General features: G+C 46.8%; 1 protein-coding gene across 1 annotated transcript in view; it reads right to left on the bottom strand.

The window, feature by feature from the left end:
• Nucleotides 1-22101, bottom strand: part of LOC123998797 (autism susceptibility gene 2 protein-like) — a 505895-nt gene that overhangs the window by 5656 nt on the left and 478138 nt on the right. The window contains 6 exon segments of the mRNA XM_046303945.1: nt 128-199; nt 393-488; nt 1634-1678; nt 3031-3263; nt 4289-4587; nt 5939-6506. Coding sequence (XP_046159901.1) covers nt 128-199; nt 393-488; nt 1634-1678; nt 3031-3263; nt 4289-4587; nt 5939-6506 — 1313 coding nt within the window.

Genomic DNA, 22101 nt, shown 5'->3' with positions numbered 1-22101 from the left:
GAGTGTGTCCAGCTAGGGTGCTTACCCTGGGGTCCTTGTGTAAGAGTGTGTGAGTGTGTCCAGCTAGGGTGCTTACCCTGGGGTCCTTGTGTAAGAGTGTGTGAATGTGTCCAGACAGGGTGCTTACCCTGGGGTCCTTGTGTAAGAGTGTGTGTGGGACTGCTCCAGGTCTTGAGGCCACATCCAGTGGGTTAGAAGTCTACAGAACACAGAGAGAGCTCATTGTGAGAGGAGGTATGGGGAGCACCGTCTCTGTCTTTAGTGTGTACATGCACGTTTCCCAAGTCCACTCCCTATTCTGATAACGTATGTTAATTAAGCTGTGTGTTGGCCGTCAGAGCTACAATGAGGATGTGTTTGTCATGTTCACTCCTTGAGTGTGTGGCCCCTACCTTGGGCTGGAAGGCCCCCTGCAGCGAGCCGAATGGCCCGTTTGGAGGGATCACTGGAGGAATGCCGGACACGCCCGGGGGGTAGGAGTGGAACAGCTAAGAACAGAAGAGAGGAGTGAGGATGGGTGTGGTGTTGTTCCGACAGAGGAGAAGGAGCTGGATGAACACTGAGATGTAGGAGGGAGGGGCCATGATGACATGACAGGGTACAGGGGGGCTGAGGGGGGGGGGATAACATGGCAGACATGATGATGTCACAACAAACCCACCATAACTAGGGATCAACATCCAGACCGCCGTCAGTCAGGTAGCTACAACTGTCACTTTCCTTAGTGGCTCAAAGTGTTTCACAAAACTCAAACAGTTACACTTTTATAATGGTACTGAAATCACCAGGTATTTACTAAGCACTAACATGGAAATTACACAGTAATAACCTATGAGTTACTTATTAGCCACTAAAACAAATCTACAGTTATTGGCTAGTCTTAGCTAGTGTTGAGAGTAAAGCTGAACTCTCTCACCAGAAAGAATCCTCCTATACAATCACAACGGGTGTCTGTTGAGGCTTACATAATATGCTTCCACATTAATGAACACATTTTAAAGAGGGGTTATCCAGCCTAACGGTGGTGATAGTAGTGAGACGAATTAAGACCAAACTCTGACTAACATGTAATTGCTACTCTGATTCACAACATGCACAGCAGTTGAATACCGCTGAATAGCAGAGCAGTAATTGAAGGCAGAGGTCAAGTGTGGTGGAGACAAAAGCATTTAGCCACACACACACACACACACACACACACACACACACACACACACACACACACACACACACACACACACACACACACACACACACACACACACACACACACACACACACACACACACACACACACACACACACACACACACACACACACACACACACACACACACATTTGGTACAGCCATTGAACTATTCGGAGCAGTTCGGAACTATTCACATGAGTAGGAAGGGGGTTGCAATGATTCAGCCAGGTTCCATCGTGTGAATGGTACAATGAATGAGCAAGCAGGCAGTCGTGTTAGCAGACAGACAGGATGCTGTATTCTCTCAGAGCAGAAGCAGAGGTGGAGGCATGGGAGCTACTGTGTAAATACACACAGAACTACAACATGAACTAACATGGATAGATGGGTGGAGAGGTACATACTGAGTGTACAAACTACCCCACAAACACAGAGAAACTCACGCTGTGTCTGTAGAAGGGGTCAACTTTTGATGGGAATTTTTCAAACTGTAGAAGGAAGGAAATAAACAGAACTAAGAACAGGGAAAGAATATTCCAGCAGCTAAAGAGAAGCTTAATGATCTACATGTGAGACTGCGCTGTTTAGTGAATCAAGAACACAGAGGAGCCATTTGACCACATCGTTATCCTCAGCCCGAACAGCCCTTTCCCTGCCTCTCGCGCTCCCATTTTGTGAGCGACTGAAGAGCTCATAAACTATGCAGCTCTGTGTATCCCTGTGTCTCATTTGGGGAGGTTTTAGTGGTTTAATGTGGACCTAGGGAATACATTTCCCCCAGTCAAGTATAAACACTGCGGCCTTAAAAACACTTTCATGTCCTCATTAGCTGCCAGAGCGCTAGCCAATCTGCCTTTGAGGAATATCTTCAGAGCAATGTAAAATACTCTGTGGTTACAGTAGGTGTGTGTGTGTGTGTGTGTGTGTGTGTGTGTGTGTGTGTGTGTGTGTGTGTGTGTGTGTGTGTGTGTGTGTGTGTGTGTGTGTGTGTGTGTGTGTGTGTGTGTGTGTGTGTGTCTTATTCTTCTATCCTTGTGGGGACATTTCCTACGTTCCCATGAGGACAAAGGCTATTTTAAGCTTAGGGGTTAAGGTTAGGGTAAGGTTTAGGGAAAATAGGATTTTGAATGGAAATATATTTCAGGTCCTCACAAGGATAGAAAAACAAGTGTGTGTGTGTCCGTTGTCTGGGACCATGGGTGTGTGTGTGTTAGAGAGAGGGCTGGTGAGAAGGCCTGTATCAGCAGGACAGCCTGTGGCCCCAGACAAACAGCGGGGCTCCAAACCCAAAGCATTCTCCTATAATGAAAACTCAACTAACTACAGTACATGATGTCATTTAAGACAGAATGATTAAACTTGTATTATGTTCTCAAAGCTGGCACAGAATTAAACAACTCTGCCTCTGGGGCAGTTATTGCCAATTTAGCAAAAGCTGGATTCAAGTTTGGGGTGCCCAAAATATTCCAGAGAAAACACTAGAAAGAGTTTTTGGGAGAAGAAAGGCATCATTGTGGTAAAGAATGGAGAAACACATGGTTACTATTAGAAGGCACGCCACAAAAAAAAAACTGTTTTCCTCCAGCAAGACTAGGACTACCTTATAGTACCAATACTGTATTAAAACAGCCGTGTTCAAAAACACTACCCTTTCCACCCCATTGTTAATGCATATACACCAAGCACTTTGAGGTTTTTGCAGTAAAAGCTTAATAAAGTAAGACATCATCAAACATTGCTATCATTACACCCCCACCTCACCCCCCAGTCCACCGCCCCTCCTCCCCAAAACCCACAACCCTCTCGGCCTTCCCCGGAGTGGTGTTCTACTTATCCTCACATTTCTGGCTGGGGTACGCACCATGGGGGGTGCAGGGGTTGGCATGATGGCGTGGGAGAAAGGAGTGAAGGTGTGCTGGTGGGTGTGCTGGTGCGTGTGTTGGTGTTGGTGCTGGTGCTGGTGCTGGTGGAGCTCGGTGCGCAGGTAGGGGGGCGGGCCCAGGGAGGCCCCACGGTCGGCGCTCTGCGAGGCGAGGAAACGGTTGTTGAGCTCCTGGCGCAGCAGGTCTTGTTCTGGAGGAGAGAGAAAGGAGAGGGAGAGAAGAGGAGCAAGATGAGGAGGAAAGAAGAAGACTCATGGTCAGGCCCTGTGTGTGTTTGTCTCTGCCAGATCGGTTCTATAACAGCTACGGAGAAGACGAGGAAGAATAACCATGATAGCGAAAGTGTCTGTTCCAGATCTATTTTAAGTGAGAGTAACAATATCCATGACGGTGCAGTACAACCATTACAGAGGATCTATGGTCACATGTCACATTAAAACCAAGAAAGAGAATCAGGATGATCTGGATGACAACGTCCTTGTATCATCTTCACTATGGGAGTCACACAGGACATTCCTGAACGGAGCATGCTGCTTGAAGAGTCAGCAACGTTACTGCAATTATATGAAAACCTCTAACCCCATTTTCGACCAGAGCTGTTCATTAACTGACCAGTTCACAACAGGTTGAGGAAAAATAGACAAATGCATTTGACATGCTTTTCAGAAAAAATGATTCTGTATTGACTGTTTTGATTTTCGGTGAGATGAACACATTTCCTTGTGAAAGTGAGAATTGCTCAGAGCGATACCGTTGCTAAATCATGATCCCATTTGATCAGAGTTTGGCACAACAGGAGAGGGCATAAGCACTCTCATCACATGGCCTGATTGGAAAGATAGTGTGTGTTGTTTGAGTAACCAAATCAATCAATCAATGAATCAAACCCAACAGAATATAGACAGAGGGAAGGACAGGATGCCTGTCAGCACCTACTGCACTACCATAGACAAACACAGACGGCAGAGTGCAGCTAACACAATCCTGAGTCGTCAGTCTCTGTCTCCTATAAATTAGCACCTAGGTAACCTTATGTCCGTCTCTCTCGCTCCCTGTCACAGTTTGACATGTCTTGTGCTCCACACGCACCTATCATGCCACAAATGACCTGGTTTCTGCCACAACAGCCATGAGAATTTACAGCTTTGCACTTTGTTGTTGTAGTGCAGTTCTCCTGCCAGACCAGGTGGGGGGCAGCCTGGTACATGTGCCTACCTGAGTAGGGTGTCCCAGCGGCGGGGTGTCCTCCGGGGACCGGCAGGGTGCTAGACGTCAGTGGCGGAGGTGGGGGCAAGACTGCTGGAGGCGCAAACATATTGGGGTGATGGGGGTGTGGCGATGACTGCAGGGCGGGGGGGAAGCCGTGGGGAGCAATCTGATTGGCTGGGATGGGCAGGGGGAAGGCGGTGGCTGCTGCTGCAGCGACTGAGCCGGATGGCGGGAGGTTCGGTAGGTGTGGGGACGGGCCAGTGGGGCCGTGGGGCTTGGTACCGCCCGGAGTACTGCTCCGACTGCTGTTAGAGAGAGAAGGACAGAGAAGGACAGAGAAGGACAGAGAAGGACAGAGAAGGACAGAGAAGGACAGAGAAGGGGAGAGAGAGAAAATGATATCACATCCACATGTCAACTCTTCCCCCTATTTATAGTAGATATGAAGCTCTAATAGACAGAAAGGTTTCACATCCCATTAAATGTTTTGTCATACCCGTGGTATATGGTCTGATATACCTATGGCTGTCAGCCAATCAGCATTCAGGGCTCAAACCACCCAGTTTATAAGTGCACCACACCCCCTCGGGCCTTATTGCTAAAATAACCACCACTGGCAAACATTATAGAACAGCATCTGTGTTTGAACGCTTCTCTAGTTGAAGGGATACTTCGGGGTTTTGGCACTGATGTTCTTTATCCACTTCCCCAGAGTCAGATCAACTTGTGGATACCATGTGTATGTCTCTGTGTCCAGTATGAAGGAAGTTAGCGGTCGTTTCATGAGCCAATCTTACTGGCTTTAGTGCAATGAAGACTGGAAGTCTATGGGTAACTGCTCGCATGCTAGTAGATACCCATAGACTTCCAGTCATTTAGCTAACACTAATTATCATTATCAAACTACCTCTAACTTCCTTCATACTGGACACAGAGACATACACATGGTATCCACAAGTTGATCTGACTCTGGGGAAGTGGATAAAGAACATCAGTGCCAAAATCCCAAATGATCCCTTTAAGCAGCTCCAGAGGTACATGCATAAAAAAGGACAGAGCAAGAGAGAGGAAGAGACCAGGCAGAGAGCCTGTTGTTGTGTGTGTGGGTTTCTCCCTCTGAGACTCATGTAGCAGTATCTTAACAAGCTAAGCCCAAAAGCTTATTAGCAGCTGCCGCCTGTCTCCATAACCACCATGTGATTATTCACAGAGGCTGCCAGACCCGTTGGCACACTGGCAGAGGGTTCCAGTCACAGAGCCAGCTCCTCCCTGAGACGGAGAGCCTTCGCTGGGACTGGGGCTGAGTGGGGCTCTGAGGCGGCTATCCTGGAGCGCTGAATTAAAGCACAGTATGCTGCTTGACTATGGGTGGTGGAACAGCTAGCTGATCCATAGAGATCGGTAAAGAGCTGTGACTGGTAGGTAGAGAGCTGAAGGCTACTATCAGCGGATGACAATGTGGGTGGTAAATAAATCCAAGCACTTATCGCTCAGCTGGAGAGGCGGTGGTTTAACTACCCTGGTGAGAGTCAGCGATGTTCTTTGGCTGGAGGGTCTCAGCGCATTACTAACTCAAGGTTTGATCTTGCCAATCATTTACATGCTGACATAAGATAAGAGTTTGAATACTTTCAGGTAAATAGACTTGGGACTCACCTGAGGCAGTTGAAGCTAAGGCTATTGCTGTAGGCAGACAGGGGGCGAGGGTGTGGCCCACAGCGTGAGGGAGGGCGATGAAGCCTGGCCTGGCTCTGGCTGGGGTGGTGGGCCGGTAGGGCGGGAGACGGAAGGTGTGGGTGCAGGCTGGCGGTGGGCGGAGGCCGCGGGTGGGGCAGGGGCTGAGGCTGGTGCTGGGGCCTGGGTTGGGGGGGCTGCGAGGGCTCTTGGCCCTGAGCGAGAGGCAGGACTTCAGGGATCTGAGGCCTGAGGGAAGCCTCTGAGCGTGGGGACTGGTGGACAGGTACCTGGGCCAGACGGGAGCTGGGGGGAAAGGGCTGGGTCTGGGAGGAGGGTAGGGACAGAGGCAGGGGGCGGGCAGCTGCACAGGGCTGCGGGGGTAGGGGCTGCTTGGGAGCACTGGGAGCGGGGGGAGGCACGAGGGCTTCCCTGCAGCTTTCCAGGCTCTTCTCCTGGCTGCGCTCTAGGCCTGACACCTTGGGGAGGCCCAGGCCGCCACGCTCCTGGCTGTCATTGGTGGAGACTGCATTGATGCTGAAATCTGGAACTGTGGACAGAGAGAGGGAAACACAAAAAGAGAGACTGGTCAGTACTTCAGTCACAGATACGGTTCATATTGAATCACACAGACTGCTCACCCCAACAAATAAGAACTCCACAAGAGCTTCCAAACACTAGACAAACTCTGCTCATTTCTACAGAACAGTCCATTGATAAAGTCCATTAATAGTACGATATACATGATGCAAGACCTCAACAGAGCCCCTCTACAGTGCTTGTACATGGCAGGTAGGTCCTACTCAGACAGACACTGTGCTGAAGCATCAACAGTCAGCTCCCTGCATGGTGTTATGAGCTGGAGCAGGAAGACTAATGGAGGATGACAGTGCATACACAACCAGTAATTAACGTTTCTCTCTGGGCTTCTGGGGGCACGCATGCACGCACACACTGGCTAAATCTCTGCAGAGCTGATGATTGGGCCAGTACCGCAGGGCCGTGGCAGTGAGGCAGGCAGCCCTCTGGAGTTCCACTATAGCAGACTAAAGCCTCTGAGGTGGCTCTCTCTGTAGTATTGTTGCTAGGCTGGTCCCAGGGGCCCCTGGCCTCATAGAGGAAGACCCAAGGGCCCCAGGGACCGGCCTAGCAGTAATATGACAGAGAGACAGCTTACAGACAGAGAGCAGACCACGCCTGGTCACCTATCTCTCCACCTCTCTCTCTCTCTCTCTCTCTCTCTCTCCACCTCTCTCTCTCTCTCTCTCTCTCTCTCTCTCTCTCTCTCTCTCTCTCTCTCTCTCTCTCTCTCTCTCTCTCTCTCTCTCTCTCTCTCTCTCTCTCTCTCTCTCTCTCTCTCTCTCTCTCTCTCTCTCTCTCTCTCTCTCTCTCTCTCTCTCTCTCTCTCTCTCTCTCTCTCTCTCTCTCTCTCTCTCTCTCTCTCTCTCTCTCTCTCTCTCTCTCTCTCTCTCGGGCTCCATACAAAGCCATCCATTACCAGTAGAATGCTAAACAGGGATTTAAGCACCAGGGCACATGTGACACCATCATTAGGGGTCAGGCCAGATAATGCCTGGCCAGCAGCAGATAGACCAAGGGATCAATATCTATTATCTGCTGTAACAGCTATTGACCACCACTGCTCTCCGGAGAGATGAGACAGTGCAAGACATCTGTCAGCGGGAGAACAAAAAACACACACACACTCTGCAGATAAAGTGTATCCTTCTGAACTGGCACACTTTGTCAAATCATTACGACATTTCAACATAGCCTATATCAGGGTTCACCAATTGGCAGCTTTGATTCGGTCCCCCAAGTGTTCTGAGCAACAACATAAACAAGTTCATTTTTCTGTTTTGTTTTTACATAAAATACTGTAAAAACACCAGGGAATCCGCTTCAAGTGATTTTCATTTTGGCAATCTGTTCAGAAGTATTCCCACGCATAATAGAGTGATACACTGTATGAGATCGTATACAAATGTAAGCAAGGTTTGAAAATATTATGCTTTAGTCAAATATATGATCTGTTTGGCGTTCCAGTCTAGTAATGATTTGTAATTATGTTCCGGTCCCCAGACCAAAACGCCCAGCGGGTGAATCTTGTTGATGATCCTGGGCTTTATAAAACCTATGAAATACAACGGGAAGGTCCATCGGCAGAAAAATCCTCTGCAAAATATTTGATTCTAAAACGTCAACCAGGCCACAATAAAATGTGCACAATGTCTGTTTTCTGTAGTCTAATATGGTACTGACTCGCACCAGGCTTGGCTGGCTCTAATGCACACTAACACCAGTCAGTGTCCGTCTATATTCAGACCAGATCCATGCCATAGTCCACGCCAATCTGCCCCGCTCGCCCACGCCACCAACTTCTACAGAGGCTCCTTCTAGGTAGAAAACATGCCTGGAGTAAGAGATGGACAGATGGAGGGCGAGCCTCCTAATTCTCCATCCCCCCTTTCTTTCCCCCTGAGGTCGCTGGGCTTGTTTTGAGAATGTGCTAATAGGAAACGTTGAAAAGAAGGTGTCTCTTCTCCTCGTAATGAAGACTCCTGGGCCAGGAGGAGGATAGGAGCAGAGGAGATGTGTAAACCTCTTCCCATGAGAGGTCATTTGTCAGTCTCCTTGATCCCTGGAAACAAACACCCCCCCCCCCCCTGTTGGGTCCCTACAAGAACCAGCCCTGCTGTTTTCCTATCCCAACATGTCATTATATTGTGTTTTTAAGTAGTAGTGGGGCAGTGGGCCCATGAATGTGCTGGTTTATATCACATTGGAATGGGGAAGAAATGAATGAGGCCTGTTGGAGGTTATTTGTTCATTTCTTACGGTTTGGTGGTGGTGATGCCAAGGGCTGGATTTAAGGCTCAGGGGAACTGAGGGGCTTAGAGTGGGGTGGTGGGCGAGCAGAGAAAAGCAGAACAGCCATTCATTAAGATGGGTGTCTGGGGACAGAGGCGAGGGGTTTAAGAGCACCGCTCATTATCCAGGGGTGAGCCCCCTGTAACCCCCTCTAACCACTTACAGAACATTAACTACACCCCCACTGCTGCCACTGGGACTACATTAGACGAGGGGGGTATGGATGTTCAATAAACAAAATAGAGAATGCAATACTAGGAAAAAGGGTGAGTGAGGGGACTAGCATTTCAGCATTTATTTTAGCTCTGATTGCGACAAAACACACCCTCCCTCTCTGTTGTGTAGCTGGAGACTGTCCTGACAGATTTATAGGGTTACAGACCTCTGGGGGTACAGACCTCTGGGGCATCCCAACACTCAGTCCCTCTCCCCTTCTCCCCGTCTCTCTGTCCCATTCCTCCCATAAATAGCCCCATCACACATTCTTAACCCACACGCTATCCCTTCACCCACAGGATCCAATGGAGTCAGGGGTTACATCGCTTCAATCACACAAAACCATTGCAGCAAACAGCCTAGCTATGAGCTATCAGGATGGACATCTTCACTAAGTCTGTCTCTCTGTTGGCCCGGGGATAGCCTAGTCCCAGATCTGTTTGTGCAGTCTTACCAACTCCAACTCCTAATGTGTGACAATGATCATAAGAGTTGACAAGACAGTACAAACAGATCGGCCGTCAGCTAGCCCGGGGATAGATTGTGGTCTGAGACACACTTTGAGGGAAGACAATGATGAGAGCTGAAGTGAAGCTAAGAGGCTATATATCCTTATCCAAACTCCATGATGCAAGAGACAGGAGCCTCAGAGGACACCAAACTGTCCAGCCTGCTCAGTGTCGAACTCCCAGCATCTAACAGTCGTCAGCAGCAGCAGCAGCCGGTCTGCTCCAGTGATGCTGAGGCCTACTGAGTATGACCCTCGTGGTTCAGAGGACACAAAACATTCTTATTGAACAAACATAACTCTACAACACTTAGGGTTCAAAGACCAGAGATAGCAAGCTAGAGGGAAGGTGATAATTTTCATTTAACCATCCATCAAGCCAAGAGCTCGTTTGGATAGAGTAACTAGAGAGTGCTGTGCTGTGCTGACATCTGTGCACCTGTTGAGATGTGGAAGGAAACAGGTGCTACTGAAAGGAAACACGCTGCCAGGAAATGTGGGGGAAAACTGAGCCAACTCTGGTTAACCCTGCTTTGTCTGTGTGTCAGAGAGAGAGAGAGAGAGAGAGAGAAAGAGAGAGAGAGAGAGAGAGAGAGAGAGAGAGAGAGAGAGAGAGAGAGAGAGAGAGAGAGAGAGAGAGAGAGAGAGAGAGAGAGAGAGAGAGAGAGAGAGAGAGAGAGAGAGAGAGAGAGAGAGAGAGAGAGAGAGAGAGAGAGAGAGAGAGAGAGAGAGAGAGAGAGAGAGAGAGCTCTGGCATCTTCCCCAATATTTGGAAACAAGGACTGGTCACCCCAAGAGACAAATTTGACCCCAATAACTTACATGGAATACGCGTCAACAGTAACCTTGGGAAAATCATCTGCATTATCATTAACAGCAGACTCGTACATTTCCTCAATGAAAACAATGTACTGAGCAAATGTCAAATTGGCTTTTTACCAAATTACCATACAACAGACCATGTATTCACCCTGCACACCCTAATTGATAACCAAACAAACCAAAACAAAGGCAAAGTCTTCTCATGCTTTGTTGATTTAAAAAAAAGCCTTAGACTCAATTTGGCATGAGGGTCTGCTATATAAACTGATGGAAAGTGGTGTTGGGGGTAAAACATACGACATTATAAAATCCATGTACACAAACAACAAGTGTGCGGTTAAAATGGGCAAAAAACACACAGATTTCTTCACACAGGGTTGTGGGGTGAGACAGGGATGCAGCTTAAGCCCCACCCTCTTCAACATATATATCAACGAATTGACGTGGGCACTAGAAAAGTCTGCAGCACCCGGCCTCACCCTACAAGAATCCGAAGTCAAATGTCTACTGTTTTCTGATGATCTGGTGCTTCTGTCACCAACCAAGGAGGGCCTACAGCAGCACCTAGATCTTATGCACAGATTCTGTCAGACCTGGGCCCTGACAGTAAATCTCAGTAAGACCAAAATAATGGTGTTCCAAAAAAGGTCCAGTCACCAGGACCACAAATACAAATTCCATCTAGACACTGTTGCCCTAGAGCACACAAAAAACTATACATACCTTGGCCTAAACATCAGCACCACAGGTAACTTCCACAAAGCTGTGAACGATCTGAGAGACAAGGCAAGAAGGGCATTCTATGCCATCAAAAGGAACATACATTTTAAAATACTTGAATCAGTCATAGAGCCCATTGCCCTTTATGGTTGTGAGGTCTGGGGTCCGTTCACCAGAATTCTGCAAAAATATCCTCCATGTACAACGTAGAACACCAAATAATGCATGCAGAGCAGAATTAGGCCGATACCCACTAATTATCAAAATCCAGAAAAGAGACGTTAAATTCTATAACCACCTAAAAGGAAGCGATTCCCAAACCTTAACCATAACAAACCCATCACCTACAGAGAGATGAACCTGGAGAAGAGTCCCTAAGAAAGCTGGTCCTGGGGCTCTGTTCACAAACACAAACACACCCTACAGAGCCCCAGGACAGCAGCACAATTAGACCCAACCAAATAATGAGAAAACAAAAAGATAATTACTTGACACATTGGAAAGAATTAACAAAAAAACAGAGCAAACTAGAATGCTATTTGGCCCTAAACAGAGAGTACACAGCGGCAGAATAGCTGACCACTGTGACTGACCCAAAATTAAGGAAAGCTTTGACTATGTGAGCATAGCCTTGCTATTGAGAAAGGCCGCCGTAGCCAGACATGGCTCTCAAGAGAAGACAGGCTATGTGCTCACTGCCAACAAAATGAGGTGGAAACTGAGCTGCACTTCCTAACCTCCTGCCCAATATATGACCATATTAGAGAGACATATTTCCCTCAGATTACACAAACTCCCATATCTACTGGGTGAAATTCCACAGTGCCATCACAGCAGCAAGATGTGTGACCTGCTGCCACGAGAAAAGGGCAACCAGTAAAGAACAAACACCATTGTAAATACAACCCATATTTATGCTTATTTATTTTATCTTTTGTCCTTTAACCATTTGTACATTGTTAAAACACTGTATATATAATATGACATTTGGATTGTCTTTATTCTTTGGAAACTTCTGTATGTGTAATGTTTACTGTTAATTTTTATTGTTTATTTCACTTAATATATTCACTTTATATTTTATCTACCTCACTTGCTTTGGCAATGTTAACACATGTTTCCCATGCCAATAAAGCCCCTTGAATTGAATTGAATTGAGAGAGAGAGAGAGACAAAGAGGAGAGAGTGAAGAAGGCGATGCAACAGCAGGTAACCTGTGGTGCGTGCTGCACCATGTTGCAACACACCTGCTCCTTCTTCCCTCTCTGCCTGTTGGGGGAAGAGGAACCTAAAAGACTGTGGCCATGACTCTGCGGTTTCAGGGGGATGGTAAAAACAGCCCACCTTGGGAGAACCGCTGACAACCATAATCCCAACTGTCTGTCACAGCAGACAGAGACCTTTAAAGGCCTGGACTCACCCCCCACTCCCTCCCCCCTTCTCTCTTTCTCCATTTCTCCCCCCCTCCCTCTCTGTCTCTCTTTCGATTCCCTATATCTATCTCCTATCTCTGTCTCTCTTTCGATTCCCTATATCTATCTCCCCTCTCTGTCTCTCTTTCGATTCCCAATATCTATCTCCTCTCTCTGTCTCTCATTCGATCCCCTATATCTCTCCTTTCTCTGTCTCTCATTCAATCCCCTATATCTATCTCCTCTCTCTTTCTCTCATTCGATCCCCTATATCTATCTCCACTCTCTGTATCTCTTTCGATCCCCTATATCTATCTCCTCTCTCTGTATCTCTTTCTATCCCCTATATCTATCTCCTCTCTCTGTCTCTCACTCGATCCCTATATCTATCTCCGCTCTCTGTATCTCTTTTGATCCCCTATATCTATCTCCTCTCTCTGTATCTCTTTCTATCCCCTATATCTATCTCCTCTCTGTCTCTCACTCGATCCCCTATATCTATCTCCTCTCTCTGTATCTCTTTCTATCCCCTATATCTATCTCCTCTCTGTCTCTCACTCGATCCCCTATATCTATCTCCTCTCTCTGTCTCTCACTCGATCCCCTATATCTATCTCCTCTCTCTGTCTCTCACTCGATCCCCTATATCTATCTCCTCTCTCTGTATCTCTTTCGATCCCCTATATCTATCTCCTCTCTCTGTATCTCTTTCTATCCCCTATATCTATCTCCTCTCTGTCTCTCACTCGATCCCCTATATCTATCTCCTCTCTCTGTCTCTCACTCGATCCCCTATATCTATCTCCTCTCTCTGTCTCTCACTCGATCCCCTATATCTATCTCCTCTCTCTGTATCTCTTTCGATCCCCTATATCTATCTCCTCTCTCTGTCTCTCACTCAATCCCCTATATCTATCTCCTCTCTCTGTCTCTCACTCGATCCCCTATATCTATCTCCTCTCTCTGTCTCTCATTCGATCCCCTATATCTATCTCCTCTCTCTGTATCTCTTTCGATCCCCTATATCTATCTCCTCTCTCTGTCTCTCATTCGATCCCCTATATCTATCTCCTCTCTCTGTCTCTCATTCGATCCCCTATATCTCTCCTCTCTCTGTCTCTCATTCAATCCCCTATATCTATCTCCTCTCTCTGTCTCTCATTCGATCCCCTATATCTATCTCCTCTCTCTGTCTCTCTTTCGATCCCCTATATCTATCTCCTCTCTCTGTCTCTCATTCGATCCCCTATATCTATCTCCTCTCTCTGTATCTCTTTCTATCCCCTATATCTATCTCCTCTCTCTGTCTCTCACTCGATCCCCTATATCTATCTCCTCTCTCTGTATCTCTTTCTATCCCCTATATCTATCTCCTCTCTCTGTCTCTCACTCGATCCCCTATATCTATCTCCTCTCTCTGTATCTCTTTCTATCGCCTATATCTATCTCCTCTCTCTGTCTCTCACTCGATCCCCTATATCTATCTCCTCCCTCTGTCCCTTTCTCTCTGTATGTCTTTCCTTTTTCTTTCTCTTGGCATCATTAGCAGATACTGCCCCACTCACTCAGTCAGTCAGTAACATTGCTTCAGGGTTAACACATCACTCTGCATCCTGCTTAGAGTTGCAGCCAACCAACTAAAGTGTTCCGCAAGGACTGCAATGCACTTCAGGGATCAGTCACAATCATAAGAAACAGATTAATGTGGTCTAGACAAGATCGTGGGCGTTTTCTCTCTCCATTTCTCGCCTTCCAGCCGGTCCAATAATTATGCACTTAAACAATGGTTGTGTTGTTTCGAGAGACTGCTGCTCCCCCCCCCCCCCCAGACACCTTCCATTTCCAACCACTCCTCCGCCCCGCCGATCCCTGCTTCCTCCCTCCAAAAACAGACAAATAAAATCCAGGAAAGCTGTTTCAAATCAATTAAAGTACATACAGAGCTGAATACCACTGACTACAGTCCGGCCCTCCTCGAAGAGAAAATTACATTTTGCATTTGTCTTCTGTGTAAACATGAATTATAATCAGAGACCCCATGCCGAGGGGTCTGGGGAGAACTCCAACTACTCTGTGTTTTCAGTTGCACTCTGAATCATTTATTCTACTTCAGAAACACCGTTCTTACCTACGCACTTCTCAGTAGTTGGTATCAGTGATATGTATTCATGGTTGCCAAAGGAAGCCAGCCCCGCCCCCCAAATAATAATAATACTATTTTTTAAATGATGTATTTTTCATCTCTCTGTATTTCAGAAATGTCCTAAAATTCACAAGAGGCTGACTGTATCTCACCTGGAGAAAGAATCCGAACGGACATAACAGCGCCTGTCTCAGTATGTGTAGCCCATCTATCTGATGCTGTCTGGTCAAAAAGAGCATGACATTGTTGCCACCCACAGCATTGAATGCAAGGGAAGCCAGTGAGCATTTGGCCTCTCTTAATAAAAAAATAATAGCCAATCAGCGTTAAGCTAAACTGAGTGAGCTCAGTTGTGAATGGTCCTGGCGCACCCCAAAAAAAAGCCAGTTTAGATTTGGCTTCATACCAATCACATCACATCAGAAGCCAAACGTCATTGACAGAAAACTTGAATTGTTGCATCTCCTTTGGTCATTGTCCTCCGGTGGCTAGCTACAGTAGCTAGCTCAATCACATGTTTAATTAATTAATTTTATTTTATTTCACCTTCATTTAACCAGGTAGGCTAGTTGAGCACAAGTTCTCATTTACAACTGCGGCCTGGCCAAGATAAAGCAAAGCAGTGTGACACAAACAACAACACAGAGTTACACATGGAATAAACAAGCGTACAGTCAATAACACAATAGAAAAAAAATCATGTCTATATACAGTGTTTGAAAATGGCGTGAGGAGGTAAGGCAATAAATAGGCCACAGTAGCAAAGTAATTACAATTTAGCAAATTAAACCTGGAGTGATAGATGAGCAGATGATGATGTGCAAGTAGAAATACTGGTGTGCAAAAGAGCAGAAAAGTAAATAAAAACAATATGGGGATGAGGTAGGTAGATTGGTTGGGCTATTTACAGATGAGCTATGTACAGCTGCAGCGATCAGTTATCTGCTCAGATAGCTGATGTTTAAAGTTAGTGAGGGAAATATGTCTCCAGCTTCAGCGATTTTTGCAAATCGTTCCAGTCATTGGCAACAGATAACTGGAAGCTAAGGCGGCCAAAGGTGGTGTTGGCTTTGGGGATGACCAGTGAGATATACCTGCAGGAGCGCGTGCTGTGGGTGGGTGTTGTTATCGTGACCAGGGCGCTGAGATAAGGCGGAGCTTTACCTAGCATACACTTTTAGATGACCTGGAGCCAGTGGGTCGAATATGTAGTGAGGGCCTAGCCGACTAGAGCATTCAGGTTGTGGTGGTGGGTGGTATAAGGGGCTTTGGTGACAAAACGGATGGCACTGTGATTGACTGCATCCAGTTTGCTGCGTAGAGTGTTGGAAGCTTTTTGTAAATGACATCGCCAAAGTCGAGGATCGGTAGGATAGTCAGTTTTACGAAGGTATGTTTGGCGGCATGAGTGAAGGAGGCTTTGCTGCGAAATAGGAAGCCGATTCTAGATTTAATTTTGGATTTGAGATGTTTAATATGAGGCTGGAAGGAGAGTTTACAGTCAGATTTCAAAGTGCTATACAGAAACCCAGTCTAAAACTCTATAAACCCCAATGGAGACGTAGGAGCACGGTGGCTAGGATAAACTCCCTAGAAAGGAATACCAACCCAGTGGTTGGTATTCAGACTCACCTTATGCAGTCACGTAACGGGCTTTGCAGGCACGGTTTGCTTGCGCTGGCTGAATACAACTCTCCCATTTTCTGTCCAACAGAGTTTTCATTCAATAGAGTTTATTACATTTATCTTAATCTATCCAGTTAATTCCATTTTTTTCCGACAGACTCACTAGAATACACAGAGGGAACAACGGGTTCAGAACATTAGGGATCAATGAAAGGAAACCATCTAAATATATGCATATTTGTCTCCGTTTCAGCACCAACTGGTTTAAAAATAACCTTGTAGATTATTTAAACACATTTTAGCGTTAGGAAAGTGTGTGTGACTCGTTAAAAAAACTGGTTTGGAGAGCCTTTACGCACTAAACATATTTTATTCATCCTAAAATTTGCCATATCAACTTAAATCCATTAAATATTGGAAGGTGAAAAAAGTGTACCATACGGTTTGAACAATAGGCGAATCCTATAAATCTAACCTAATCCTCATGAATCATGGAATTGTAATGACAAGGATCCAATCATTGCGCCAGGCTCCAGGTTTAACCTGCGATGTGTAGTCTAGGTTCCATAATGATTCAAATAGACTACAAGTCCCAAGTTATTGCGCAACGTTAACCTAACATGATCCACTAATGCCAGCGACCCTCAGGAACAACTACACGACCCTCAGGAACAACTACACGACCCTCAGGAACAACTACACGACCCTCAGGAACAACTACACGACCCTCAGGAACAACTACACGGACGTGACAAAGAAAGAAATGGAAGCGGAATGGAATGATGCAAAATGTAGGCTACGAGTTGAAGGAAACTAACACTAAAGACAGTTATAAATGTATGTTGGTATTACTGAGTGTGACTCTTGACAGTGGCTAATATTTTACATGATACAAATAGTCAAATAAAGCAGAGAAAAGACTGGGCATATAATTAAAACATTATAAAACGCATAAATCAACTTGGTCGGTTCAGCGCCACAGAAGCCTGTAGCTTGGGTCTCCAAATATCATCCCCACAAATGATGATGGCATACAATGGAAATGTGGTATAACGACACAGCTATTTATAGCCTACTTCACTGTGGAAACGGGGCCGCAATACAATATCATGTTGATATGAGTTTCAGTTTGCTGCCATATGACTGGTTTCACATGAAGTCTCCAGGGATCATAAGGAAAGAAACAAGAAACTAGTTGCACTTTCAGCTTCATATTTGGTTAGACAGCAAAATTGGGTTCTAATTTAGCGCCAAATGAGCTAAATTCAGTGCCCTCATTTTCAGCTTTGTGGACTGGTGTTCCCCCGGGGCACCTTGAATCAGTTAGTAAGAGTAGATGTGTTTATTTGTTCTTAATGAAGACTGTGTTCAAGGCGAACGGCAGACATCGTTAACACCTCCCTCTCATATGGAGCAGGAGCAACAACCAGACAGCCTCATACACTCCCAAGCATCACACATTCCCACACAGGCCCCCAGTCCCAGCTAGGAATCCCTCTGAGCCGACACACGCACACGCAGCCTCGAGCTACATCTCTCAGGATACTGTACTTCTTCACGCTCTCTCCATCTCTCTCAGGACTCTCTCTTTCTCCAGGAGCTCATATTAGCAGACGGCTGCTGAGTCCAACTCCCCCACTGAGCTCTCTGGTGCTCCTAAAGTACTCCACCATGGTAGACTATAGGGAACCCTGGCGCCACAACGGCCTATCTGGTGGTGCCATGAGGGAACCTCCAAGCTGAGAGAACACTTCCTGTTTCGAGGATCAGCATCTGTAGGACACAGTACTGTACTACACTTTTGTGATGGGGGAAAAATCTATACAGTTACATATTGCGATATTACATGGATACTTTCACTCCAAGTATCAATAAAATAATAATATATATATACTGAACAAAAATAGAAATGCAACATGCAACAATTTCAATGATTTTACTGAGTTACAGTTCAAATAAGGAAATCGGTCCATTTAAATAAATTCAATAGCCCCTAATCTATGGATTACACATGACTGGGCAGGGGCGCAGCTATGGGTGGGCCTGGGAGGGCACTCATTGGGGAGCCAGGCCCAGCCAATCAGAATGAGTTTTTTCCCACAAAAGGGCTTTATTACAGACAGAAATACTATTCAGTTTCATCAGCTGTCCGGGTGGCTGGTCTCACACGGTCCAGCAGGTGAAGTAGACAGATGTGGAGGTACTGGGCTGGCGTAGTTACACGTGATCTGCGGTTGTGAGGCCAGTTGGATGTACTGCCAAATTCTCTAAAACAACATTAGAGAAATAAACATGAAATTCTCTGGCAACATCTCTGGTGGACATTCGTGCAGTCAACATGTCAATTGCACGCTCCATCAAATCTTTTATTTCAGCTCATGAAAAATGGGACCAACACATTACATGTTGCGTTTATATTTTTGTTCAGTATACTGTACATAGTGTATACTATTACTTATTTTTTTGCTAGGTAGCTTTAGCTAGCGCTAGTTGGCTGTTCCTGCCCCGAAACGTATTAGATAGTGAGACGACATGTTTTCAGCGTTTTTATTTTCAAACTAATTTTCCCATGATCTCTCATTCCTCTGCAGCAGACCTATAATGAGCAATATGTTTGGAACATCAAATCGCAATACATATCGTATCGTCATCTAAGTATCGTGATAATATCGTATCAGGAAGTCCCTGTCAATTCCCAGCCTCACTACACTTTGACTGCTGCTTTAAAGTCAGACAGATCACTCAAATGTTTACAAGGCCAACCACTGTAAGCCAAAGAACTAGTAACTTGTACTTGTTAACATCAACTTACTGAAGAGTCTATGTCAGTAACCTCATCAGAAAGCAGTTGGTTGGCCTCATCTCGTGTTCTGTGCCAAAGCAGCCAGAGAATCCCGCAGACAGTATCATCCCTTCAGCTTTAAAGACTTTAACGGCATTAGAGGGGTGACAGCGGTAACACCATGCCTCTGATTCCTTATCCACGTCTCTAGAGTGTCCCGGAGCACCCAAAGCTATGTGCACACTTCACTTAGGCATGCATGTCCTACATGCCCAGGACGGGGGCCCGCTGCTGGGCCTGACAGTTATGGAGGGTCCCCTGGCTGGCACCTGCTGGCCCGGCTGTGCTCCGTTATGTCAGCAGGGCTCTAAATGCAGGGCCAGAGGGGTGTGGGTTACACCCCGCTGGGTGCCCAGAGCTGTTAACCATGGCAGAATGGAAGCTAAACAGAGATAAAGCCATGGGTAAGAGAGAGCACAGGACAGCTATTCTGGATATGCGTCTTGGGAAGAGTGTGAGACGTGTTGTGTTACAGTGTGAATACCAAACAGATCCATGCATTCCTCGGTAGTAAGGCACACCCCAACATTAAGGACCAGCGATGATGATCAGGCAAAGGGCAAGATGTGGAAAAGACATACAAGCTGAAACTGTAACTCATGTAATCCATCAGTCATAAATGACCAAATGAATGTAATGGACATGGATGTCATGTAAGAGGATATTCCTTGACGTGTGTATTAGTGATAACGTGTGTGTGTGTGTGTGTGTAGTATTAGCACTGTGCGTGTGTGTGTTCGGACTTGTTAATATCAATTTACTGAAGAGTCTATGTCAGTAACCTCATCAGAAGGCAGTTGGTTGAAAGTATCATCCCCTCAGCTTTAAATACTTTAAGAGCATTAGAGGGGTGACAGTGGAAACACCATGTGTGTGTGTGTGTGTGTGTGTGTGTGTGTGTGTGTGTGTGTGTGTGTGTGTGTGTGTGTGTGTGTGTGTGTGTGTGTGTGTGTGTGTGTGTGTGTGTGTGTGTGTGTGTGTGTGTGTGTGTGTGTGTGTGTGTGTAAGTGAACTCCCTGGGTGAGTGAGTGAGGCTCTCCTCTCATCTCCTCTGATTCTGACTGATGATATAGCTGTCATTCCCTGGGAGTGAAAAGGCATTAGCAATCTAGTGTAATTGGGCCTATTAACCCACTGACTGTTGTTCTAAGCTCTTGGGACAGATGCATGGCCATGCGAAAGGCCGAGTGGCCTGAGGGGCTCAGAGGACAGACACTCACACTGCCAGACAGAGAGGGAGGAAGGGAAAGAGAGAGCACCGACAGACAGAGAGGGAGGAAGGGAAAGAGAGAGCACCGACAGACAGAGAGGGGGGAAGGGAAAGAGAGAGCACCGACAGACAGAGAGGGAGGAAGGGAAAGAGAGAGCACCGACAGACAGAGAGGGAGGAAGGGAAAGAGAGAGCACCGACAGACAGAGAGGGAGGAAGGGAAAGAGAGAGCACCGACAGACAGAGAGGGAGGAAGGGAAAGAGAGAGCACCGACAGACAGAGAGGGAGGAAGGGAAAGAGAGAGCACCGACAGACAGAGAGGGAGGAAGGGAAAGAGAGAGCACCGACAGACAGAGAGGGAGGAAGGGAAAGAGAGAGCACCGACAGACAGAGAGGGAGGAAGGGAAAGAGAGAGCACCGACAGACAGAGAGGGAGGAAGGGAAAGAGAGAGCACCGACAGACAGAGAGGGAGGAAGGGAAAGAGAGAGCACCGACAGACAGAGAGGGAGGAAGGGAAAGAGAGAGCACCGACAGACAGAGAGGGAGGAAGGGAAAGAGAGAGCACCGACAGACAGAGAGGGAGGAAGGGAAGGGAAAGAGAGAGCACCGACAGACAGAGAGGGAGGAAGGGAAAGAGAGAGCACCGACAGACAAACGCGACAGAGAGATCCAGAGAAGGGAATTCTCACCCACCTTGCCTAACGGTTTCTATTCTTCCATTCACACATATAATCTCTTGACACAAACGATCAGTCTCAGTCCTCATCATGGTAATGCAGCCATTACCATTACCAGCCTTCTGAGGGTCAGCCACCCACAGTTCAATTCTGATAACTCCAACTCATAACAGCTCTGTCTGGTGGCTGCCTGCCTGTCCACTTCTCATTCTAGCAGCATACGGAATATGTGCTGGCTCCACTGTTGGCCATTTTAACGCTGCAGGTCTGAGTAAGCTGCCCCCCCCCCACCCACCTAGGTGTGAGGATGGAGGGGTGTGGGGATGAAGTAGGAAGACGCTGGCCTCGGTGGCAGTAGTGGGCCTCGGTGGCAGTATCTGATTTCCAGGCTCGGTGGTGAGGACAGTCTTCACCCTTTAGAGAACAAATCTTTATATATCCCATGGGGGGTGAGGTCAGGCTCTGGGGATGGGAGGGTAACTGGATGGGGCTGCTAGCCTGCCACAGGACCCTGATGATGGGCACACTGGCACAGGTGGTGGTGCCCACAGGGCATACTGCGACTGTTCTCCTCTCGCTAGGGGGCACTGGGCTAGGGGGCTTCCCTAAGGGGGGCAGAACTAGAAGGGGTTGGATGTTCTCACACATAGAAATAGGATGTCAAAACATTGACTTGAATGGGAATGTCCCGGTCTAGTAATTATATTTCTATGTTTTCACACACAGCATTGCCTGGCTGACAGATCTATATATCTCCAACCTGTGTGAAATAATACCATAATCACTGCCACCATCACACTAAGTGGATTACAGTGCTACTTACTGGCTGTCACAGTGGAGTAAAACTACACCGCAACATAGAGCAGCTGTGGAGCCAAAGAGTGTTGGACCTGAAAACAAGGCAGCTGAGATGTCTCCTTCTAGGCCCTGATATCTTTGCAAGTGTGGAGTGAGAGGTGGTAGGTGGCCCTATCCCTCTTTTACTCTCTCTCTCTCTCTGTAAACCTTGTATCTCTCCTGGGAGAGAGGAGTTGCTGAGAGAGAGGCCCTCACCACCACAGAACAGTCCAGTCCTGTCAGTCAGCAGTGGGCTTAA

Source organism: Oncorhynchus gorbuscha, linkage group LG16, assembly GCF_021184085.1.
Source record: "Oncorhynchus gorbuscha isolate QuinsamMale2020 ecotype Even-year linkage group LG16, OgorEven_v1.0, whole genome shotgun sequence".
Classification (NCBI taxonomy): domain Eukaryota; kingdom Metazoa; phylum Chordata; class Actinopteri; order Salmoniformes; family Salmonidae; genus Oncorhynchus; species Oncorhynchus gorbuscha.
The sequence above is the reverse complement of the archived record's forward strand: the minus strand, read 5'-3'. Positions and strand labels throughout refer to the sequence as shown.